This window comes from Caloenas nicobarica, chromosome 3 (genome assembly GCF_036013445.1).
Source record: "Caloenas nicobarica isolate bCalNic1 chromosome 3, bCalNic1.hap1, whole genome shotgun sequence".
NCBI lineage: Eukaryota > Metazoa > Chordata > Aves > Columbiformes > Columbidae > Caloenas > Caloenas nicobarica.
Genome location: NC_088247.1, coordinates 55,824,091 through 55,850,502, shown reverse-complemented (window position 1 = coordinate 55,850,502; position 26,412 = coordinate 55,824,091). Strand labels below are relative to the sequence as shown.

Below are 26,412 nucleotides of genomic sequence, written 5' to 3'. Positions count from 1 at the left end.
CTGTGCACTGGCGATGCTACGAGGCCAGAGGGACTGCAGGGGATTTGGGCTGCTCAGCCCCCACACTGGGTGAACTGACGTAAAGCCAGACCACTTGTAGAATCTTTCAGCACACATAAAATTATTTTATAATTCATCATATACTGAAGTGCTTTAGAGCATCAATAAATTCAAGCTCTAAACACAAAAAACCCTTTTAATCATATGAAGAACTTGGCCTGCTATTGGAAATCTCCCCAGGCCTCAAGACTTTCAAAGAGCCACCATGTACACTTCATGACTAATACACTTTTGGTTTATTGAAGAGGAGGTAATTAAATACTTTATACAATCTTTCTAAAACTCTGCAGGCTGAACAGAACTTTTACTGAATGTTTGCTGTTTATGTTCCAACCTCTGACACAAAAAGGTGGTTGATAGAATGGGATTGTGTATAAATAGGTTTTCCCAAGAGCAACATATTTTCAGTATGTTCATTATTTGAATTTGAGACCAATCTACTCAAGAGAAGGCAAACACTTAGTTCACTCCTTTCCTCATTATACTGACCATGCTGTAAAAATAAGGCATTGCAGTTTAAGTAGCATATGCTTTTATCATATAGAACGATGCTGAAAGGCAAGAGGTTACTGCATCACATGCCACAAAACAAATTCTGTCAAATACAGAAGCAGTATTCAAGGAGAATAACATATCTTACCCAATTGAATGTGATCTGTGGTGGATGCATGAGGAAAGAAAAGCAAGAGTTAAAAGTATTAGGAAAACACAACAAAAATACACATATATATCCGTAGTATATATCTGCTAAACTTTGTGTTCTCTTCATTAGATCAGATCTAAACAATGCTAACTGGTTTCCCTCCCAAAATCCTACCTTAACCTCCTTTAAGAGTAAATACAGACAAACTGGAATTGTACATCAGCAAAAAATGTCTTTTTTTTTCCCCTCTGGATTTCTTAATCATCTCTCAGTTGAGAAAGGTATGGAAAAAATAAGGGGCTTTTAATTCCTAAAATGACATTTTCTAAATTACTTCTTCCGTCTTGGAAAAAAATACTTGAAACACTTTGACCCTGTTTTCCAGCTCACAAGAAACTTAATTAAGGCAGCAGAACTGGGAGAGGCACACTGATATACAATATTCAAAGGATGTCATTAAGGTTCTAAAGTGGAGAAATGATGAGGCAGACAGCCTCTCCTTCATCTGTGTGTTATTGATGTAATGTTTAATTACAGACCACTTCAAGGGAACACATGCCATGTGTGGTGAGCCAGATAGATGTTGCACACTTAATGAACATCTCCTCAACATTTATTTTTCACATCCCGTTTCAATGTGTGGTGGGATGTGTTATTTGCTGCACAATACGCACACCTTGCCCTGAAGAAAAGCATTGATTTCTTCAGGGTTATTTACAGGGCTCATCATCATGTATATTGGTGCTTCTGATTCATTAATGGATTTATGCTTAGACCAGCTAAGTAATACTGTTGCCATATGTAGCCTCCTTTTCCTACCTGCTGACTCCCAGTAACAGCCACCTCCTTCTCCATGCTAATACCAATACTTGTACAGCCATAATACAGGGAAATCTGTGTTACTGCAGAGCTCTAAAAACCAGCATGAATGAAGGTGCATCAGCAGAAATGCAAGAAAACAACTGCTTCACCCATCAGCAAAAGAAATACTTATGAAATTAAAGACAAAAGCAAGACAATATTTCTGTTTCCTTTGTAGGGGACATCGGAGACACAGAGGTTTAAGAATGGTAGTTCGCGGCATGACAGCTGCAATATTTAACTGAGTCCAGCAACAGTTTTAAGTGCCCAGAACATCCCTAGGTCACGGAAATCCTGGAAACGTACAGCAAAAGGCTGTGCAAAAACTCCACCACCACAATAAAAAAAACCCCAAAAGGCACACCAATAAAGGCACAGCAAAAATCAACTCCCACAGCACTAAAGCAGATTAATTATACCTGAGCCATCTCCAACAGATATTGGCCTAACCTCTAAAAACTTCCAATGAGTGAGATTTCTAGCCTTCAGAAATAGCCTGTGCCCACGGTCAGCTTCCTAGCCGAACGCTTCTCCTCATCTCTCACATTAACTTCCTACGTCCTCCCTCTCCTTTCATTATTCGGCCACGTTCATCCAGCCTGAAAGCCAACTCATTCAAACACTCTCACTGGCTGTATTTTCTGAAGCTGTTTTAAATTTTTTTTTTTTTTTTTTTCTCCTCATTCCTTCCAGTTCATCTGCAAACCCTTCCAAGGATGGTGCCCTTGCACTGGCCCGAATGCCCCAGCTGAGCCCTCATGGGACCTGAGCAGAGCAATTCTTTCCCAAATCTTACAGAGGAACACTCCTGTAACACTTACTGGAATTCTGTTTGTGCCAGCAGTGACAGCGTGACTGTGTTGACTCCTGCTGCATTTGTGAGCCACCCGCCTAGCACTTTCTAGGCCCCTATCTGCAAAGCCACTGCCAGCTGGCTGGTCAGTGCTCTTGATCTCCGCTTTAGATTTTTTTTTCCATCTGTCAATAATGTACCTGACGCTTGCTTACACTGAATTTTATCATTTAAAACAATTTTGAATTCTAATCCTGCTGTTGAGAGTGCTTGCATTCCCTCCCACTGCAGTCATCTGGGGATTTTAAGTTTACACATGATGCCATCATCTAAACCTGTAATAGAAAATGCCAAAGAGTAACAGAGTCAGGACAGATGGAAGCAAAATCCTGCATTATGGTGAGCTACTGAGACCTATTCTTTGAATATAATTTTCAACTCCCTATGCCCTCTTCTTGCTAAAGCAGTGACACCTAAACTGTATTTCTCTAGCACACTTATAGGACTGCAAAAACAGTATGGACAGCTTTACCAAAGTCACACTCTATCACCTCTACAACAGGTGCTGTCAGCTCAAGATAATTGCTCTTGACAAACCCTTTTATGTTTTTGCCATCTTGTTATCTTCTAGACACTTAGAAAATAACAGGTTAATGCATTCCCCTGGTATCTGCTTTGTATTTCCCAGAACTTCCCTTGCCCCTTTCCAGAAGGAAGAACTTCACACCTTCCTCTACCCCTCTAGGCCCCCATGTGCCTTCTGTGCTGATTCTGCTCATCTCAGAGGGGCACATTCAGCTGCCCCAGCCTTGCGCCCAAGCTCTCCCCCCTGCAGCCTTCTCTCTCTTCCCACAGGTGCCTTCTAGCTCCTGGCAGGAATGAGGCATTATGTTATTCATCTTTATAGCTGGCTCGTCCCAGGCACTGAATTTGAAAGGGGTCTGTGTGATTGTGTAATTAAAATAAAACGTACAAGACAGCTGAATGAAGGATGTATAAGCAGTATAACTGCTGACATCCTAATTTGCATGCACGCCTTTGTTAGCTTAATCTTTAAATGCATGTACTTGTATAGTAGTAATGTATGTGGCAGTGTGCATGTAGTAGTGTACTGTACGTAGTTTCCTTTTTCTTATTTTTTTAAAGCAAACAAAAAAAAAATAGAAAGTTTCCCACTCAGTATCACAACTTATTTCTAAAAATGCAATCAGCAGGGCTGAAACCCTTGGAGCCACAAAGACAGCTGCAGAGCAGTCCAGCAATATTTCTGAAAAGTATCCACACTTTACCAGTGTGCGAAAGTTGCAAGGGATAAAGCTCCTCAATGGAGCTGGGGATGGAAGGGCAACAAAATACCCTGATGGTATATCATTTATCACAAGAGCTATTGATGAAGAATCTATTAACTATATTAATAGTTCCTGGTTTGTAACCCAAAGCAAAGAAGTATGTGTGTACTGGTTTTATATGCATTTCTGGTATTTCTAGTAACACGATAATATTAAATAGAATGCATTACAACTATAAAGAGACCTTACAAGCACTAATAACTAATACAGAATTTAGATGTAAAATGCTAATGATTATTCATGCACAAAATGGGTTAGAGAGTTGAAACACTGGGAAGCTGGAGTGGGGATGAAAGAGCAGCACAGCAGCTGCATCAAAAGCACTCTGTCCCCAAAGGGAGGCTTCTCTGTTCTTTTTTTTCTTGTATATTTAATCTTCTTGAAATCTAAACCAGCAAAACAGCACATTCAGGAGAGCCTATCTGGCCTGTTTTTGATATATGATATTTTAGTAAATATTTCTAGAGATAATCCAAGGTGAAAAATCTTTCAGGTTATAAGGCCCTGCATCTTCAGAACAGAAACATATGCGTTTCATGGGGTGCACAGTCCAGATGACATAGCAGGCAACCTGGAAAACAGAATTTTGTCTCACAAAGAAGGCAGGATTCAATATTTAGAGTCAGACTGACTGCAAACCCTTTCAAAATCACCATCACCACAGGCAGGGTGTAAAGGCCAAACACACCAGACTGCTGAACATACTGGGAATTATGACGACCATCTGGATTTCAGCAATCAGTTTTTCAAGTGTCTGCTCTGAACGAAAGCAGAATAGGGATTTTTCATCTGGATGCTATTGGTGGCTATCAGCCTTAATGCCTAACCAAGAGAATTAAGCCGGAGTCTGATGTGTGTTTAAATCAGCATTATGGGAGAGGGTGGTAATAATCCATATACTCCATCACTGAAATAAAATTATTTGGATTAGCAAAAAAGCAAGCAAGCAATAAAACAAAGCATGCATGCCTCCTTACAGCTTACTCCCCTAAACATAAATGTGACTAGAGTGGGAGAGGGGAATATTTTTAAAAACAGGTTATTTAAGTGATAAGGTTTACAGTGTGACCCCACACAGAACTGCACCCACCCAAGAAGAGCCAAGATCTTCAGCCAGCTTTGTTGCTGAGAGAAGCATACTGACTATCGCTCCAGATTTAAGATGTTCAGCAGATGCAGAAGGCCTAAGTCACACCATGCTTTATGTAACTACGGGACGCTGGCTACACTGCTTGCTGCTTCATCACCAAGAGAACCCTCCTCACTGAGAACTCAACTGAAAACAGTAAGCGTCCACAAAAAATAGCAGTGCTGGTGGTTCATATTTTCAAAAAAAATTCGCAACCAGGTTCAAGGCAATAATTTCAGTCAAAGAAAGCTACTAGAAACAAGCTGCTTGATTCATCAAAATGCTTACGGACTTAGCTTCTGCTTTGAGTCCTTGGCTAAAGAGCTAATGGGATAAATGCCACCCATCTGCTTCCCCAGCACTAGTCACAGGCATTATCAGCATGGGGGGTGATATTACAGGTAAGACAAAGGAATTTGGTAACAGTGATTAATTAAGGGAAATATCAAAGGACAAACATGCTTTATTACATTTCTGCCTTTGCAGTGAATCTCACACCCTGTGCAGAGCACAAGCAACAGGACCTGAGAAGTACTGAATTGTCAGAGTCATCCTGCCCTCCGTGATGAAGAGCCCGTGTCCGAGGTGCCTGCACGCTCACTCCTTGGTCACTGCTGCAGGGTCCAAAGGATGGAAGCAGTAACAGGACCTGGCCACTGAGCAGTGGGCTTGTCTTTGGTACAGGACGAAGTGTTAAAAAAGAACAGAAAATGAAAAAGAGGACACATTTGTGCCACATACACCATACACATCATGCATTTTGCAAAAATATACAACTACGAGTGCAGGGAAGGCAGTAAGAATAAACAAAGGTAGGAAAAGGCTTGCAAAAGCAACTCATGCAATCGAAGCCTCAGCGTAGAAAAGAGGGAGCTGAAGGGAAATACAATAAAACCACAGGAAATAATAAGTGACATGAAGGACAGAAGGACTACACTCAATGTTTCTCATCACAGAAGAGCCAGAAGGCATCAAAGGAAAAAACAGAGAGACTCAGAATAGGGAATGAACAAATAAACCACACACTTCTTTTCCACATAACTATTAGTATCTGTTCATCTCGGGAGACATGAGGTTATATGAATGTCAAAAGCTTATACAAGTTAAAATAAATTTTTAGAAAATATAAATTCATGAAGAAAAACCCTTCAAATACTTTTAAATGAAAGCTCAAACCTCTGTTTTAGAAATTTTTCAGCTCTCAGACTGCTGAATGCTAAAAACAAAGTACTAGGAAAATGTAACTGCATGCCTCTTTACTCTTATATTATCTTCTAAGCATATACTATTTGTGGATTTTTCACTGTACGGAGTCAAACAATTCTTAGTTTATGTTCATACCCTGGTTGCAAGTCACTCACTAGATTTCCATTTTAAACTGCAATGTGGAATAAGACATTATAAAACAGACCATACAGTGATGAAGATCTTCCTTTTATGGTTTTATCTAGAAAAACAGTAGTACTTCTGTAGAGGGTTTATTAAGCTGTACATAAGAGGTAGGTATGAAGGAGGGACTCTAAAGATTTCTTAAGAGTTAGATTAAAAATTTTTAAAAGTGGAAAAATAACTTTGAGCTGCCAAGAACTATGCTTCAGCCATTTGCAGAAAAAACAAAACCAAACAAACAAAAAAAACCAAACCCAAAAAACTAACACCCCCCCCCCCCCAAAAAAAAACCCCAACCAAACAAAAAAGAAGCAAAAAACCCCCACAACTAATCCAACCAACTAAAAAACCCCACAACTAATCCAACCAACTAAAAAACCCCACAACCAAAAAACATACATATTTGAAATACTGTAAAATGGATTCACACAATTCTTAGGATATGGTTACCTCACACATTACAAAATGACATAAAAAGTGACTACATACCAATATCTCTAGTAAATGAGACCCTAATTCTGCAGCTCAAACAATATCTTGTAGAGTTACCTATGTCTATTTCATCACAAAAAATCAACTCCCTAAAACACTTGAGAATAAGTTCTGAAATACTGCTACCTAGTTGAAAACTGAAGTGCTAGTTTACAGCGTACAATTTCTTCATTTATGCTCTCATTCTGAGGAACTTTCAGATCATCACTTTTAAAGATACATCAACATATAAAGCCTGACATTTATTTTGTTCTTAAGTGGCAGTTCTTCTCCAGACCTCAACTCTTGTTATTTTCATCTTCTTTTTTTTTTAAAAATAAATACAACCATGGAACAAAACTTTGCCTTTGTATATCTTGAAAAAAAACCTGACTAAAATAATCTGAAATGTTTTTTGATTTCTGTCTCCACAAGCAGATCCAAGGCAGGCTTGTTTTTTTCAGATGATGTTGGTCTCCAGGATCCATGTATGAATAAAATTGGGTTTACTAAAGACCTAACAGCAATTTTTTTGTTCCATTTTACTTGTACATTTCCTGAAGCTCGAACAGGTATTCCAAAAGGATTTCAAATTGCACTTTTTTTTTTTTAACCAGGACTCAAGAAAGAACTATATCTTAATTCATCGTTACTCCTTCTTTCTGGCTGAAACCATGAATGTTGTAAAATACTGACTACAAACTACTTGAGCTTTTAAAACACTAATGTAGAAGGAAAAGAAGAGCTAACAGAGGACTTATGCTTCTTGTGCTGAAAATAAGACCAGAGAAGGAGCAGATTCCCGCACCTCATATCTCCGAACTTCTTGCTGATAGCAGTTCCCACATTGCTGATAGCTGCTGTCGCCTTCTGTCCTGCATGGCTCAGGGTCTCATGTGTCTTCTTGTAACTAGAAACCAAAATTAGAACAGAAATAGTGATAAGTATTAGAGAACAAAGGCCAGAATCCCCTGCAATTAATTCTTTTTTTCCCTTATTTCTACATCTTAAGGTCCCATCCACTGAAAGGTTAAGAAACACCATAACTGTAGCACAAGAAATTACAAAGATGCTCCCTTCTGCACAGCTTCCTAAAGGCAGTTTAATCCTAAAGTGAGCAAAATGCTCTCCAGAGCAATTCTTCACCCCCTTGCAGATAACACCCCCTGAGTGGGTCAGTGCAAGTTGCTGTTTAAAAGTAAAAGGCAGCAATTTGTTGAATACCTGCTTGAAACAATTTCTATGCATTTACATTAAATAAGCTTTTTTGCAGAAGACACTTTGTAGCAAAATCTGCTGCATAAAGCACTGAAAAGAATCAAGACACATACAACTCCATGCATATACATATTAGGTACATTTAAAAGATGCACTACAAATTATTTATTGATATTTCAGATGAGATAAAATTGATCAAATCCGTTTCTATATGCTACAATTTTATTTTTAAAAATTTATTCAAAGGAAGAATGTTTTGGAAGAGACAAAGAAAGATGAAAAAATACAGACAGTGAATGCATATTCTAAATAGCACTGAAACCTTTCAGAAGTCATTTCACATGTAGTATATGCATTCAAACACAGAACCATCTAAATTAACTGATCCAGAATAAATGCTCTGACCCATAGAGACTCTTCAGTTAAGTTGCATTCTCAGAGTAATCAATAAGCTTTTCTGCACAGATGCTTTTTTGCTGAGTAAACTAACTCTGAGCGCATCAGAGGCTTCCTTCCGAGTAAATGATCTGATACTCCCAGTGACGCAGACAAGCTCAGAATTAGAAGCACTGACCTAGTAACAAGAGGAGAGCACAATGCAATCAGTCTTGGATCCTGTGGTGTGCGTTGGCAGATAATAACTGAAGAAATGATAGTGAAAAATTAAGAAATACAATTCCACTAGTTCTAATTCTCCTTTGAACAAATTCTATAAGATTGCAAATGTGTACCAAAATGCACTGGAGATTAATAACAAAAATTCACCGCCTAATTCCTGAAATAGAGTATTTTCTTCTTACTTTTAGGTATATGAAAGCAATATAACTTTGTGGAGGCAAGAGGGGAAATAAGAGAAGTTTAACATCTGCAATTCGGCCCATCCTTATAGCCTCAGCAGTACCTATTGCCAAGAGCCCTTTGCTGAGGTGTGTATTTTACAAACCACCGGTTAGAAGGCAGATGCCACATAACGCTCTATTCTTTCAGATGATATTCTAATTAACAAATCATTTTCCCCAATACAAATATTTTTATGTTCCTAAGCCACAAAGTATCTTACAGCCCACTGACCTAACAAGTTCTGAACCTGCCAAGTGCAATGGCTCATTCTGTAAAGGTGCTTGTCCCTGTTTCCACTGACCAGAAGGTCACCTGCAGGGACCAACTCAGACCAGGGTACCCAGTCTCTAGAAAACCAGAGTTAGATAAGCTGAAGCAATCACATGCACAATGTTGAATGACAAGGGCTAAAACACTGCAACAGTGACAGAAGTATCACTAATAATGATTAGAAAGGTAGGAGCACTTATGGCAGGTTATGCCTGTTTTATTTCTTCTGGTAGAATACAAAGGAGACTGAAAAGACTGTTTTCACTGGGTCTCCTTTCTCCTCAGCCCTGCTGTCTGTTCCTGGACACAGCAAGATTGCAACACTTATTTCACTGAGGCCTCATAGTCTAGCTTGATGAGTTTAATAGCTCTGTCATTGTCTTCTTGTCAGTGGACATACTCTCATATAAACTAGTGTGGATGAGACCCTATAATTTACATTTATGAAGTTTCAAACTATGAGCAGGTAGCTTTTTGATAAGTCTTGCGTATTAAAAAAAAAAAAAAAAAACCAAATATTCTAATGCCCATGGGTTTATATATATATATAGGCATTTCTTAAAATGCCTACATTATTGCATACAAGTCTTTAGACATTCTCCTAACAGGGAAGTTTCCTAAACCATTCAGCATGAAGTGGAATTTTGCTGATGACAAAATGAAGTCCAAGACTTGACTTCTAGGTCTAAAATGTCCTTGGTAGCAGAACCTATTTATGTACAGGTTGACTATACACAGTAAAATACTTTGCAGATAGCCTCACAAACCGTTTTATGAAAAAGACGCCTTGGAGTTCATTTTATTCACAGGTATATTTAGTTTTATGATAAAACATCTCCATGCCTTACTCTTCTGTTGCAGGTTCTTCACACTGTGTAAAACTGTTAAGAGAATAATCCCAAATACGCCATACAGCAGACAGACTCAACTTTAATTGAGAAACATTAAAGTCCACTATGTACTTCTGAACATTACACTGGTCAGTACACACCTTCTGGGAATTGTCTGAATTCCAATTAATACTGTGTTTTCTTTGTAAATACCATAAACCAAACATCTTCCTCTCCCATGGAGACTGGATGTATGTTCCTAATGCTTTTGACATTACATAACAGTGTAAATCCAGCTAAGTCTGTTAGAAAACTGGTCTTTTTCAGTACCAACTTCAGCAAAAATGATGTTTGACATGAATCCCCCCTCCCTCCAGCAATGCTGAAGAACAGCTTGAAGGAACAAAAAAACCAAAAAAACCCAAAACCAAACCAAAAAGTCGAAAGCAAAAAATGCATCACAACATGCAATACCTGTCAGCAGAAACAAGAAACAGTAATTTGCATCTCAGTAGAGCTCACTGATAGCTTAAAAGTCAGGCACCCTCATCCCTGCCTCTCCCCCATTATGCATATCACTGCAACTTCTTCATAAATAAATTATCTTTCCACAGATCACATTCCCTTACTGTAGTTAGTTATGCTCTGCATTGACATACAGCACGGTATATTGGCTCAGATACTTTTATCATCATAGTTATGTCATATTTGCAGCATTTGAGACCTTGCCAAACACCCTGGTAACAACGATCTCTATCTTCTCAGTTATATGCAGCATTAATAATTTAAGCCAGCAATTTTGATATCCTCATGTGACACACATCAGTTTGCAGCTTTGTTTTAATGCACTGAACAGATTACGTAATTTTCAGAAACCTTTAAGAGCAGAAATAAAGTTGGATATTCCAGGTAAGACTTAATAACATTTATTCCTTGGAAAAAGTGCTGTACGTATGACTTAAGCCCTCCTAACACCACCAGCTGCTCCAGCATGAGAAGTCACCTGCAAGACCTGCCCAGCCTCACCCTCTGAGCAGCCACTGCAAGTCCTGACCACCCAGCTCGTCGGGACAGGTGACAAACAGCATCTCAACAGGCAGTCAGCCATTGGCTGAAATAAGGAGCTTCCACCTGAATATGAGGAGAAACTTCTTTACTTTGAAGGTGCCAGAGCACTGGAACAGGCTGCCCAGGGAGGTTGTGGAGTCTCCTTCTCTGGAGACATCCAGAACCCGCCTGGATGTCCTCCTGTGTGATCTGCTCTAGGTGAACCTGCTTTAGCAGGTGGGTTGGACTGGATGATCTCCAGAGGTCCCTTCCAACCCCAACCATTCTGTGATTCTGTGACCCTGCACCCTACAGCAGAAATGCTGCAGCAGAAACAAACTCCAAGAATTTTGGACGCAGAGACTCAAGAAATTTCACCTTCCATCCAACCTCCAGCGTGCAGTTTTCACACCAATAAATCATAAGGCTCTATGCCTTTCTTACACTAATACAAAGCCACCATGACCTTCCCAAGTTTAACAGCGTTTTGCGAGATGCCCAGTAGGATTAGTAAAAGTAGAAACAGGCTACTTGATTTATGCAGTTATAGTAGGAATGCCTTCTCTGCTTTTGTGGCATCCAAACATACCCCCTAGCACAGAAGAATTGCTGGTAGTGGCTAACATATCCCATGCTTTTCACTTAGCACTTAAGAGTAAATATTTATAACTTATTTCACAGACAAGAAAGAGTAAACAAAGGGTATGTAAACTGCTGTCACAATTGCAAACTTGCAAAGAAAACTCACCTGTGCCATTTTGAACATTAACTTTTTATGGCATTAACTGGAATTCCATCCATCATCTTCCAATTATATTTTTAATAGGGTATTTCTTTAACAGAAGCAATTGTTTATAGAACTGGTTATTAGAGGTTATTATGAAATATGCTGATATTCTAGTTACATTCTGATAATATGCCCAACACATTTAAAAGAAGCTTTAAAGATAACTCACATCTCCAGTACTGTAACATACTAATTAGGCAAAGTAGATTTGGAGCATATTTTGACTGCTTTTTTACTTGAAGTTTCATATACTGCATTTAGGTTGTACTATCATATGACAACCAGGACTCACTAGCTGCTTTTTACAGCCAGTGAAAGCAAATGAAAGAAGATGCTGTTTCATAAAACACAAAGTGCAAAGGAAATAGTGCTTCATATGGAGTATAGCCAGGCAGCAGACATATAGAGAGGTCAGAGAACGAGATGTTTAAATGACCACTGTCATCTGCAGGGTCAGACAGGATAATCACACTGCATGCTATTTGATCTCAACTCAGTACAGAATTGCCCTTCGCAGGGCAGAGTTAAATCTAACCTTCCTTCATAGGTGCAGTACATGAACTGTTGACAAAAGGAGGCTACAAATATAACATTCATGTGCAAGCTGCACATTTGACCTACTAGAGGAAATTACGAAGAATTTAAATTTGGCTTCTGTAAAATTAGTACATCTGCTAATTAGTACATCTTCATTCAGCATTGTGCCTCTCCATCAATGCTTGCTGGAAAATTTAAGCCATTTGAGAAACCCTCTTCTGTGATAAAGCTTACATAAGATGCAACAAAATGCAAACAATTAACAACAAAACCATACAGTAGAGCAGAGCCTGGTAGCACAAGCCATGCCCTGTGGAGCTTGCTTTTTTTTTAGTTTTCAAACCATTAAGTCAGCTTAAGAATGAAATTTCTGGGATCAATGTAAAGCATCTGGATCTCTGAGAAACTCTCATCTAGAAAACCATTTTTCTGTCAATTTTCTGTGAAAAGCAGGGCTCAGCATTAGCTAAATTATGCTAATGCTCAATTGAAATAAATGCATATAAAAATGGCAGATAACACGTACATTAAATATCCTCCAAGAACATTCATATTGTCATTTTGCCCACAAATGAACTCTAAGGTGGTTTTTTGTGCGTTTTTTGTTTGTTTTGTTGTTTTGTTGGTGGTGTTTTTTTAAGTGCTTACCTGGAATTCATTCCAACTTCAAAAATAAATGACAGATGTACTTTTTAGACACTCTTCCCTTGCCAGGTATGCTAAGAACTAATTGAGACTGTGCTGGCACTTGGCTGGGTACATATGCCTAAATCTGTCGAAGTGTGCCCCAGGCACACAGTTCCTCTCCCACAGAGAGAGGAAAGGCAGAGCTGAGGGAACCGAACCTCTGCAGGTCACTGAGGACCTGCCCGCAGGCAGAAATCTGTGCGTGCCACACGAAGACGACTCTTCAGTGGGCTGGAGAGAGTCACGAGTCAGGAAAGGTGCCAGACGAGGGTGATGAATATTCCGCGCTGTCTTGCACCGGAATCCTCAAAACCTTCAGAAAACTGGGCATACAATTGTGTGAGGGGCACTATTTGTACAATGCAGCATAGAATAAGGGCAGAACAAGCAGTTGTACAGTTAATGTCCAGGCGGAAAAGCCACAGTATGTTGGCATAAGCACAGATGAGTTTAAGACATTCCAGGCCAAAACTTCACAGTTCATCGCACCTTAAACAATGCCAATAACAGTGTCTGTGGGTTCTGTACTGTAAACTAGATCAACAAAATTATGCAGATTAAAAATATCCCAGCCTCCCTTTTCCTTTCTTCCCCTTTTTTCTCCTCTTCCTCCTTTTCTTTCCTCTTCCTTCTTTCCTTTTCCCTTCCCTTTCTTTTCCTTTCTTCCCTCCATTTCCTTTCCTTTTCCTTCCTTCTCTTCCTCTTTGCTTAACTGAGGTTTTTCATTTTCCTTCCATTTCTCCCTTTCCTTTCCTTCCCTTTCTCCTGTCACCTTTCCTGGATATTTTTAATCCTGGTCATTTCAGAGATACACATTTACACTCAGGCCTCCCCTTCTTAGAGTTGGATATACATACATACAGATAACTATAATGTACTGGTATATATTTTCTGGTGCACCACCATAATTACAGTGGGTTCCTCCCTGAGAAACAGTAATACTACATTCAGTGATCTGGAACAGATCACTTGATGTTGCTGTGAATTTTCCATTAGCTGAAAGTTCTGGTGTAAACAAATGGACACATGTCTTTTAGAAAAGGGGTAATGAAAATAGACTAAGTTAACTTCTCAAAGTCCTTTCTGCAACCTTATTTTCCATGATGCCATCCTTCCAAGTTCAAGGCCAGAGATACATGTGGAAGATTGACAAAATATTGTCTTTGAAGAAGGCATGAACATTGCCTGGTGGACACAAAGTCAGTGGAAGTGAGAGGCTCCCTGTATTTCCATGTAGCACACGCTCACAGGCAGGGAATGTACTTGCTAAAGCCAACCTGTCTATTTCTTCACTTACACAACTGCTACATTTACTTGCAAATTTAGAGAAGAAAACGTCAAAAGGTGATTGTACATTGCAATTAACAGAAACACCCACATTACTTTTACTACCACTCATAACAGGTATGTACGTGGGAACATGGTATACTGAATTCCTGAAAGTCACAGTAGGACTATAGTTGTCCACAAATTATATCTGACTTCCCGAGGAAATTCTTAACCTCTGGAACACAGTTCTATATATTTAAAGTTATACTAATGAAGACTGCAGGTAGCATAGGCCGTAAGTCCAAAACACATGCAGCGCAATTATTACTTTCTATTTTCTCATCACCTGACAGAAAACTGAATTACAAAACATTAAGTTCCCACTATTTGTGGAAACCCTGGCAATTGTCCTCAGGTTTCCTATCAGCAGAAGTAAGCTTGCTTACATGGTTTTCAACCAGTAGTTAATGAAGAGAGGCCTTAGTCTGTCTCTGGAGGGAAAGGCCAAGTCCAAATTGAATGCTTTTGTCCCAAATCACAGGAAAGTATCACATGTGAGAGCAGAGCGATATTTGAAATCTTTTTAGGAAGGTTTCAAAGAGAGCCACCACTTGAGAAAGCCTCAGGCACTGTCTAGGAGACGTGCTGTTCCGAGCTAGGACTTACAGTTCTCTTGATTCTGGCCACTAAGGAGATTTTTCCATTTCTACAACAGGTGAAAAATTTTTGTCTATGATGGCAAAAGCTGAAAAGTCGTTTTGAAAACATAGCTTTGTGAGATTCCTATCTCAGATGCCACTCTTGCATGGGTCCACTTTTCATCACATCAAAGGCTTCCCGATCCCCTGGTTGGAATCACTAAGTCTATGGACTTTGAAACATTTCACTTCATTTCACTACTACAGGCCTCAAGGAGAGAATGAGTATTCTTAAGTTTTTATATATTCTAATAATTTATTTGCCATGGCAGAACTGCTGTTTACAAGTGGTTTGAATGTCTGGAGTACTGCTTTTTGGGTGGGTTAGTAGCAAAACCAACCATTTTCTCCTCCCTAGAAGTGATCTCTGTGGTTAGATTACTACACCATCTGTGAGTTGAAAGATTATCCATTTAGAACAGAGGTGGCTTACGCCTTCCAACTGTTGCTAACATTTCAAGAAGGAATGAAGGGAACTATGAGGCTGGAATCAGGTTAATGGGTAATTTTACAGATACAGCTGCTCCTTGGAAACTCAGTAGTACCAAAATGTCTCCCAAGAGGGCAATATTATGATGCCCTACTGGATTTCTCCCAGAGAAGCACAGAAGAGCACCAACTTAAAAGCCGAGACAAAACTGAGCGTGGTTACAAACGTATGCTTAGCAAAGGCCAAGGTATCTTGTGGATCTATATTCTTAGTGCTCCATGTGAGGGATGCGTGAGGAGGATAAATAAATCCTTGCAACCTCCTCCATATATAATGCGATGCAATTCTGTAGCTGCATTGAAGAATAGTATTACTTAGGACCTCGACTGTCTGGAAAAATGTAGCAACAGGAGTCCCAAGTTCAAAAAAGGGAAATGCAGAGTCCTGCACCTTGGGATTAATAACCCCACGCACCAGCAGAGGCTGGGGACCAACCAGCTGGAAAGCAGTCTTGCAGAAAAAGACCTGGGGTCCTGGTAGACAGTAAGTTGAACATGAGTCAGCCATGTGGCCTCACAGCAAAGGTGGCCAACAGCACCCTGGGCTGCAGCAAGAAGAGTGAGTACATGATGAGGGAGGTGATCCCTCTCCTTCCCTCAGCCCTGATCAAAGCCACACCTGGAGTGCTGGGTCCTGTTCTGCTCTCTCCAGTACAAGGCAGACATGGACATAATGGAGCAAGTCCAGCAAAGGGCCGTAAAGATCACTAAGGGATTGGAGCATCTCTCCTATGAGGAAAGGCTGAGAAAGGTGGGACTGGTCAGCCAGGAGAAGGCTTAAGGGGGAATGTCATCAATGTGTATAAATAACCTGCTGGAAGGGAGTGAAGAAGACAGAGGTAGACGCTCCTCAGTGGTATCTAGTGTAAGTGCAAGAGGTAAACTGAATGGAATAATATTTAAACAAAAGAAAAAGGTTTTTCACAGTAAGGGTAATTGAACATTGGAACAGGTTGCCCAGAGAGGCTGTAGAGTCTCCATCCTTGGAGATATTCAGAACCTGACTGCACACAGCCCTGAGCACTCTGCTCTAGCTGAACCTGCTCTGAGAGGAAGAGCTGGACTAGACAGTCTCCTGGCATTGCTGCCAACCTCAACTATTCCAGAATTCTGTACAAAACTAGGTCAATCTTTACAGAAGCTATCTTCTTACCTTAAAGCACAATGCAGTGAAAATCTGAAGTACAGGAGGCTAGAGAGAACTATGGAAACTTTACTGAAACAACACCAATCAGACAGCTTTAACTAAATAAACATCCTGCATTCAGGTTACATAAAGCCTTTCCTTTGTAGCAAAACGTGAATTAGACAAGCTCCATTATGGTCTTTGTAAATATCCCTGTAAAGACATTTTTAATGATTCCTTAAGCTAAAATAAATAACCTCAAAATCCATCAACATTACTCTGCTGCTAGCATCTAAATAAGAATGAATTATCTATGTTTAAAATATAAATATAATACCTGCACTGCTAGAAGCTAACTGAATATCCACCCACCTCTATTCACTGCAAACCTGATCTTCAAAAAGGTGTGTGTGGGAAGTCATTCCAGTTGAATTCCTTACCACCCTGAAAGCAAATTAAACTTGAGGCAATAATTTTCTCTCTAATTACTGATATCCTCTACAGTAGAACACCCTGCCTCCCCTAACACATGGATTGTACTAAAAATCAGTGCACTGAAGAACAGGAGAAGAAATGAACAAGGAACTTGAAAAAATGCATTATTTTTCTGGTCATCATAATAACTGAATAACTTCCAGGTGCATTTCATACCAGGCTGAAAAACGCAAATAACATTACAGGTTTTCTTTCGAGAAAAACAAAGCTGATTGAAAAAAAAGCTGATTTTATACCAAAAAAAGTTGCACATTATCGTTGTAAATGTAATGTCTTACTAGATGTAGTTAGAATTACTTTTGCATACCTTAAAGCATGAATTAGTGACAAGGAAGCAGACTCTGTACAGAACTGTATGTTGAGCCTGACATAATCTTCAATCTACGGAGGATATCAGCCCATTGACCTCCAGCTCTAGGTTTCCTCACTATTAAAACGACTTTTTTTTTTTTTTTCTTTTTAATCATAGCAAACCTTTAATGGCAATTTCTGACAAGTACATGTCAAGCATGCTCAGGCTAACTCCTAAACTACCCATGGCCAACAATTTAAAATGAAGTTGCTTAAAAATAGTCAGAACATTTAGTAATTAGAGGTGGCATCCATCCTGTGAGTTAGGTCATGAGTCTTAACTAGTTGATCAGACATACTTTGCGGAACTATTTTTAAGAGAAGTACACCCCTCTGCCTCTCAGTCCACTTTAAGAATGCATCCCTAAATGGAGAGCTTCAAAGATTGTTAACAATAAGAGGACCAAAATCTGGTGCTTAATTGTTCTCTGTGGCTTTGCAAAGTTCCCCATTAAAAAAAAGTAGTTTTAACTTCCAGAAAAGTGTAGCAGCTACAAAACCCAATGAGACTGAGTGAAAGAAAAACTTGTCTCCTTAAAAACAGGTCTTTTATAAAACTTAAAATAACTAATTGTGGATTTAGAAGCCTAAGGTACAGGTATGTAAATATTTTGAACTTTTATTTTTTAAAACAGGATTTTCATCCTTACTGAATCAGAGAATCTTGGTGAGTAATGCTATCCCCATTGCTATTTTGATACAGAACTATGAATCACCTCTAATACTAAACTCATCCATTCTGAAAAATGCCAGATTACCATGATTTGCTCTGGCATCAGCATAGTGGCATGAGTGTCAGCCACAATTATATAGCAGTTGGACCATGGACATCAGGATTTTCAAGGGCACAAATAGACTCCTGCAGTTCAGTTCCATATAACTACTTGTGGACACTCATAACCTAATGGCTTGCTGGTTTTGAAACTCATCTTAAATAAAAAGTAGCAGCTACCATGCTGATAAAGTCTCCTAATTCTCTATCCTTGTGGAATATGTCAGTATTGTGAAGGGAAAATGAAAAGCTGTCTTGGAATTTGCTACCAATTTTCAAGTAAAAATGAAAGCTTTTGTTTCTTGTAATTTTGCTAGTGTGTCCCAGTAACTAGGTTCAGGCATCTCGTGCCCCTCGTCTCTTCTAAATCTCGGTGTCTCCAGACCATCCTCTCCTAGCACATGCCAGACACCTCCCTGAGCCAGCATCAGTGCCCCTGTTGACAACGTGTCATGAGAAACAGGACCTAGCTGAGCAAAAGTGCTTGAAGCTTACAAGTAACACTGCCAATCCTGGGTTTGAACAGGTTTTTGTGGCAGATTCAGGATAGGTCTTATCACTATGTCCACATGTTAATTTTTAACTGCTTCCTTATGCGAGACAAAAGGCTTGCACCAGCAGTTCTTGGCAGCAAGTTGCAGCCCAAATAACCTCCCTCCTCTGTTTCCTCATCCAAGAACTGATGCATTTTCAAAGGAACCCTCCTGGAAGTCAGCAAGTGGCTTAAGACTACAGAGTTCCACAGTATAGTTGCTAGGGGTCCAAAAAAAAAAAAAAAAAAAAAAAAAGAAAAAAAAAGAAAAAAAAAGATCAACTTAAAAGCATTTGAACAACAGCAGTGGGGTAACATTTCTTCACATTTATGCATCACCTTTCAGCCTGGGAACTCAAAGCTTATACATTACACAAGGCAAGTTTCACTGAACTCTTGTGAACTATTTACCTACTCTGCACAGTGGTAAACCAAGGCTGTGAGAGGTGCCAGAGACTTGCCTAAGGACCCACTGCTGGAAAATAACAAAAAACTCAACAGATGTAGAACTTCCGATAACCTCAAAGATGGTACAGTTATTCCAACGATATTGTTTGTTTTTTTCTTTTGGACAGCCAAAAGCAGGAATTAATCAGAGTCACACATCAACTGATGCTGCCAGTATTCTTTATAATTCAGATGATGGTACAATATTTTAAATAGTTGTTAATGTTTTCATAATTTGTATTATTATTTTTTTTTCCATCGTCTCTCTGGGAAGTTGAAAAATACAATACATTGAGATTAACGATGTCTTTTATCTTCTCACTAAAGACTCTGCAGGAATGTGTTAGGGGACAGGAAGATAACCACCTCAGTGCCCCCGCAGTTTAAGTTGCTGTGATTTCGCAAGCGTCAGGTGCGACACAGTAGCGAAAGAACATTGCTGCTGTGGAAGGGACTTTTTTCAGGTCTCCTTACTCTGAGCAGCTTGATGTTTTTGTCCCTGCCATCTACTCCACTTAGCAGGTATTTCAATTGCTAAATTGCATACCAGGGCTCATCAAGACAACACCCCCAACATGCTGCACAATGCACAAGAATGAATTTGTGCAAGGTCTATACTCACGCAGAAGTCGTCTGCATGTCATGCCAGCTTTTGCTGAAGTTCTGCTTCAGTTCATTCATCAGACTCACGCCAAGCTTTTGTTTAATTTCAACCAGGTGCTTTTCTTTGGCTGCTAGCACTTGCCGCAAAGTTGAAATTTCATCCTCTAGCTGAGAGACATAAAGAGGGAGGAGAAAGGAGAAAGGAGTTAGCCTGTTCCCACAGAACGAAAAAATATACTATGTCAAGAGATTTAAATGTCACTCACAGAAACTTGCAGTTTTCCTAGGTGACTAGAGGGATTCAAGTGCTTGGACAGATCACAAAGACACATCCAGAACAGAGCTGACATTACATTAAATGAATGTCTCAAACTGTGTCACCTATGCGCACCATCACACACATGCAGCTGATAAAGGAGAGAATTCTCCAGTAAGGAAATGACTATTGAGCAACTTGACCATGAGGGCATTAGGAGTCTCAAGTATCAGCTTTCCATTCAGTCATAAAATGGGAATGGGCAGAACAACAGAAGACTGGATGATGCAGGCAGATCTCTCTCTTTGAATGCACAGGGTTTTAACTTCGTATTTGCAGCTTTTTAGTCTTGCACTCAGGGAAAAAAAAAAAACCCAAAATAGATGCAAATTCCTATGAGAAAGTAAAAAAAAAAAATCACATTATAACATATGACTTGAGAGTATCATAAAGAGTTGTGTTCTTGTCACATGAGTTTTATCTTTACATTTTAGGCCATACATATTTCAAAACAGTAAAATAAAAATATATAGCTGATGAACTGTTAACATGAAAGAACAGGTCCTACCCAAAGCATAGAGTCATTCAAGAGACACAGCAGATTAGTCTTTTCAGAGCTCCTAGTTTTTAACCCAACTGTGCAAAGTTGTAAAGACACCATTCAGCCCAGACAGAGGGATACAATTCTCCCTGCAGCGGACGTGATTTCAAACACTCAAACCAAGCCAGCAATTTTAGCAAGGCAAGGACCAGACGCTGTGACTGAGAGGAGGGGCTGCTGGATCAGCCTGCCGCTGGCTGAGGATCCTCCGTCGCCCTGGGCAGTCCCTGTGGATCAGGGGTTTGTGTTCCTCACCCAGAACCTCCCAAGCCAAGCACACCAGCAGTGCTTGGAGGCACAGAAGCTAAAGTGACACCAGGGCAGCTGCCTTTCACTTCAGGTTCAGAAGTTCCCTTACCAACTGTGTTCCTTCCTCCATATGTTAACAGGGTAACATATGGCAGTGTATCTGACGGCCATATGTTAAGTTCCCTGGAACCAGAGTCTCCCTGTGATTTAACTCCACAGGCTGCAGGGAACGAGGCAGCACCAGCTGAATCAGTTGCTGATCTCCAGGGCTATATTTAGCATGTCAATACCAGTATTATTTTTATTTTACACACTCACACATTCTGCTTCCCTGTAAAATTGGCTGAAAGCTCCTTGTTCTTGGAAAAGTCTCACCCTTTAATCCCCCAGCTATCAGTTTCTCTTTTGTCACTACCTGCTACCTTAATTTTTCAAGCAGATGAGGAATTAAGCAGCTAGACTATGAACACAAAGCAAAATCATGACCTGAGTGAAGCAAATACCAGTATTCACCAATGCCTGTGATGCCAACACTTCACTAGTAGAATACATAACAATTACTATTGTTATTATTCCTTCCCATATCCTTTATGCTCCATTATATTCCTAACCTGCAAAGGAAATGCTGTTAAGAGGCAGCAGGAGCTTCTCTTCTGAGAGCATAACTGGTTAAATGCTTACAGAAAGAAGAAATCACGAATGTCAGCATTCCTTGAGTGGCAGTTCAGAGCTCCCTTTAGTTGTTTCCCATCCACAGCAAACCCCCTAGCGCACAAGTCTGCCTGAGTAACGCTGCTAAAGAACTTAACTTAAACCAATACCAATATGCTTACATGTACTTAAACATTAATGCTTTCCATATGGGCCAGCACTAGTCTGATCTTTGAGTACCTGGATATGTAAACATTTGAGGGAATCTATTAAAATTACTTTACATCTGTTCTGTTGAACAGACACCTAAAGCTGTAAAGCCCTAAGCAAGAATTAACCATGTGCTCAATGGCTTCAGTATGAACAGCATTTTTTACTGTATTAGAAGTAATAAATTTTCTTTAGAGACCAGAGTCTGGTTTTTATTTGACAAAATCCTCCCCAGGTTCCATCATTTTAAAATAATGGAAGATACAAAACCTCCCTCAAGTGCTCACACATCAGTGATTGAAGACTGTGCAGTAGGCAGAAAGGATTAGAGACTTACAGTGGGATCCTGAAAAGCATTTAAGCAGGTTACATACCTAACTCCCATGGAAATCAGGCATCACCTGCTTAGGCATTTTTGAAAAGTCCACTGTTATAAATGCAGACTCCATTATGAAGCTAGTCTTAAGTGAACTGGAATACAAGCTTCTGGTTGTCACACTTTCCTTCTAAGTGAGACGGAGTCAGGAGAATAGAGATGCATCATTCAAAGTTCCCTTCTCCCTTTTTGTGGGCTTAGGAATCAGAGTTTCTTTCGTGTATTATTGTGCGAGACGTGCAAAAGCAAGCAGAAGAGCTGAGCACCTTAGACACTACAATTCCCATGATGAGCTTACATAAGTAACACGTAAATCACACAAATGTGAGAGTCCAGGAAAAAATACACAACTACAGATTGTTTTGATTATTTTAGGGTAAATCGTATGTTTTCAGGAGTTGAGTGTGCTTTTAAGATAGTGGCCTGCCTGAAAAAAAACACCGCAGTAATTCTCTCACATATAACCTTTCCCACTTTTTCCAGTAGACACTCACAAAACAGTGCATAAAAACAAACCAGAAAGTACTTCTTCAACAACACAGAGCTACTATTAATAAAAAATTATGTCAGTTGGTATTACCTGTATTCTGAGATACACACAGTGCTAATGTGGAGGTGGAAAGATTCAGCTGTTGGTTGGAATAATACTGATGAACGGGTTGAATGGTAAACTGAATAGTGAATTGAGTATTTATTATGCTTGGGGTTTAAGGATCAAGGCAGTAAGTGATTAAAATATTAAGGGGCCCCAGAGAAAACAGAAGCCAGTGCAGGCAAATGTGTTCTTCTAAGTTAGACTGAACATCCTTTTTCCCTACCACTACACCATCCAAATACGTAGTGCACTGGCCTGGCTGTTTGCTGAACCAGGTAAAAGCCATCAAAGGAAAAAACAAGGGATATTTTTAAGCCAGATCAGTTCTCAGATCCAGTGCAGAGAGGTGCTCAAGTGGGCATAGTTTGCGGGGCAGGAACAAGTGGCTGGAGATGGAGAAGCGAGGAAGGCAGCGATCCATGGAAGCAGCACAAGCTGTGCAGTAACATACATACCTGAACTTAGAACCCGCACATCAGCTAGAAAGCCTGTAGATCAAACCAGATAGCTGCTTTTGTAAAGGTACGGGAGGGGGAAGACAGCAGGGAGTAAATGGCTGTTTTGATGAGCATAATGGAAGGACAACTGACAGCAGTGAGCTAAATAGCTCAAAACCTCAGCCCCCGTGATGACTCAGGAGTCACTGTACCATGCTCCTCACACTGAGGGAGGAAGGGATGAAAGGAGGAAAAGAAAAAAAATCCATTCTGCTAACAAGCTTCTGGCCTTATCTAAAGTTTTCCAGCTACAATTTTCTGCAATTATTCCAAAGTGTCAGACAGACCTCTGTTAATTCAAATGACCATCATAAGTTTCTGTAAGAGCTACTCATTTTACTTGCATTGTAGAAATTCCAAGGCTCGATTAGAGTCAGAGCCCTGCTCTGTTAGTCAAGCTACAAGAACAGAGTTAATCCACACTCAGAAAAGCTACCAGTACAAAGAGAGTACTGGCAGAGGAATAGGAAAACAGCATACAAGAAACCTGTCAGAAAAACAGCAGTGCTAGTCCCCCTCCTAATGTCAGGGAGGGAATGAGGAAGAGGGCAAAGAATATATACAGCAGATGCACAATGCAGAGATGGAACATATTTTTTCTGTTTAAATACATGCACAACAGGTGCTCACAATGGCTCCCCATTATATCAACTATTAAGTGATTGCAGCACTAAGGAAGATTTGAACTTTTTAGAACAATAAGAAGAAACGTGCTTGTTCCCACAGGCTCAAGCAGGTATTACCTAACACATAAGGACATGGAAGAAAACAAAACTACCACTGGAGGAGGAGAGGGGGCTTGAAAGTAAAGACTAATGGCTTTTCCAAAGGAAACATTAGCCAATTCCCCCAGAGGTTTCTTTCTGATGGAGTCAAGGTCTTACACGTTTGGTGTTTTTTTTTTTTTTTACAGTCTTTTCTGAGAATCATAAGCCTCATTTAAGTTTAGACTTTATTCACTCTAAATTCAAGTTTTCCAAATCTTTCTTAGCATAATTATCAGTTTTATTTTGTTTTTAAGCATAAGCTGTATGCCGGTAAACTGCTACAAGCAATTCAGAAAATAATTTCTAGGTCGGCTGAGATCACAATATTTGAAAGGCAATCACTCACTCGTGTTGGTACATGAATTAAAGCTTTTCTACCATCAGCCATGGAGAACTCTCTGCTCCCACAGAAATCAGCAAGCAGGAAGGATGCCCAGAAACTCTTGAGATTAATTATCTTGAGAGAGGCATATCATTCTCAGATGGTTGCAGGAAGTTCTTTTCTTCTTCCTTGTTTCCATCTGCCTTTTAAGTCCCTTTCACCAGAAAAGAGAACCACAGAATGGCTGAGGTTGGAAGAGACCTCTGGAGGTCACCGGGTCCAGCCTCCCTGCCCAAGCAGAGCCAGGCACAACCAGTTGCCCAGGACTGTGCCCTGATGGCTTCTGAGTATCCCCAAGGATGGAGACTCCAAAATCTCTCTGGGTGGCCTGTGCCAGTGCTTGGTCACCCTCACAGTGAAAACAGGTTTCCTGATGTTCAGAGGAAACGTCCTGTGTTTCAGTTTGTGCCTATTGCCTCTGGTCCTAACAAAAAGCCAATAATGAACATGCCAACTCTTATCGCTAGGTGATGAACTGAATGTGTAAAGTTTCAGCTTCCTCCTTCTTATTTACAGATGTGACAGGATCAGCAGAGAAGATTAACTAGCAACTCAGAAACACAAGGCTTGAGAAAAAAAAGTCAAAAAACAAACTTTTGGGTTTTGTTTCACTAGAAAATCCTAATCAGCACTGAAGGTAAATGACTCGGGAGTCATTAAGAATGTGACTTCTTAGAATATTTAATATTGCAACAATGTTAATTTGAACATTTCTGTTGTATGATAGACAGGGATCAATCTCTGCAAAAGAACTGTGCTCTGGATGCACTCATTCTGTGTGCAGCAAACCCTTCACAGAGCACTACAGAATAATTACAAAGGAATGATTTTTTCCCTAGCCAGTCCCAATTTTTGAGTTTCCTACTATTCAAATGGGTTGTTATTTTATTCTTGCTATGTGATGTTTCCAACCTACTGTCTTAAAAATTCATTATTTCAATTAAGACAGAAACAACTCCCCCTCTGCATACAGCTGTGATTTCTGTTATTTGTCTCATATTTAAAATAAGTAAATCCTCACTTTTTCCAATTCTCTCATTTTCCATTTTGGAATTTCACTTCTGTTTCTGCACTATTCAGCAGCAGTAACTAAAACTAAATCTACTCTCCTACTGTAGACCAAATCTTTAATCTTTGTAATACAAAGACCATATGATACACGCATTTTTCCTCACATCTCCTTGTTATTAAGTATTATTTTTAAACCTCTTCATGGTGTCACGGCATCTCCTGAAGTTCTTCAGTTAAACATACAAAAATATAATGCTCTCCAAACACTACGGTGCCAAAGCAAACAAAAATGTGATGAAATTACTGTCTCAACATCATCAGTCTCTTCCGTAATGATCGTCATCAGTTTTTCCTTTGAGCATCATACAAATAATCTTTTCCATCAGGTGTTACAATCACTGTAACAACAATAACACAGATCTAATAAGAACATCTTTCATTCTTTTAAAGGAAGGTTTAGAAATAAAGACACGTCTTGACTAGAATTGCAAGGTATATTTAACTTTCCACAATTATCAAGTAGAAGACATTTTATCTTAAAAAAATATCCAAGGACGTAAATTGCTTCGCATTACTGCAGCCTAGAATAATTTTACTGAAAAGGAAGAGCATACCTTTATATGATGGTTTAAGTATCCTGCAATATCATCCTACAATATCTTTCAATTTAAAGAAGTAGAAACAGTAACACTCACAGAAATTCACATTCATTACCTTGGCTAGCTCAATCTTTAACTCTTCTTTTTCTTCTTCAGAAATCATATTGTTGAAATCAACATCAGTGACCACATCTTCATCTGCTTCATGCAAAGACTGGGTTTCCAACAGGCCTTAAAGTAAAAAGGTCAAGACAACCATTATCAATTATTTCAGCTCTGATACCGATCTCCCCTAAAATCTAAAAATGATACAATATTCACCCGATAGGAAAAAACCAAACCAAAGCACAAAGAAAAACAAAACAACCTTTTCCTGCTAAAAGTCATTTGGATTCTGCTCTTCTTTGCTTCTGAAGAGTTATTGGAAGTATCAGATGGTAATGTCTGCACAGAAGCAATTTAATATGTGAAAGCACCGCTCATCCCAGAAAGCAATCAGCTTGGACCCCACTAGGCCCAGACATG

At 39.6% G+C, this 26,412-nt stretch overlaps 1 protein-coding gene across 4 annotated transcripts in view; it reads right to left on the bottom strand.

The window, feature by feature from the left end:
* Positions 1–26,107, bottom strand: part of TPD52L1 (TPD52 like 1) — a 36,896-nt gene extending 10,789 nt beyond the window's left edge. For 2 of the 4 annotated variants that reach the window (XM_065631746.1, XM_065631749.1), the window contains exons 1-3: positions 26,003–26,107; positions 19,713–19,861; positions 7,504–7,605 (exon numbers count right to left, since the gene is read on the bottom strand). In XM_065631746.1, the coding sequence (XP_065487818.1) occupies positions 7,504–7,605; positions 19,713–19,861; positions 26,003–26,050 (299 nt within the window). In that variant the 5' untranslated portion in view covers positions 26,051–26,107. Of the gene's footprint in view, positions 1–700; positions 716–1,522; positions 1,526–7,503; positions 7,606–19,712; positions 19,862–26,002 lie in introns of all 4 variants that reach the window. The other 2 variants (XM_065631744.1, XM_065631745.1) reach the window with 2 other exon arrangements.
* Between the last annotated feature and the right edge of the window lie 305 nt (positions 26,108–26,412).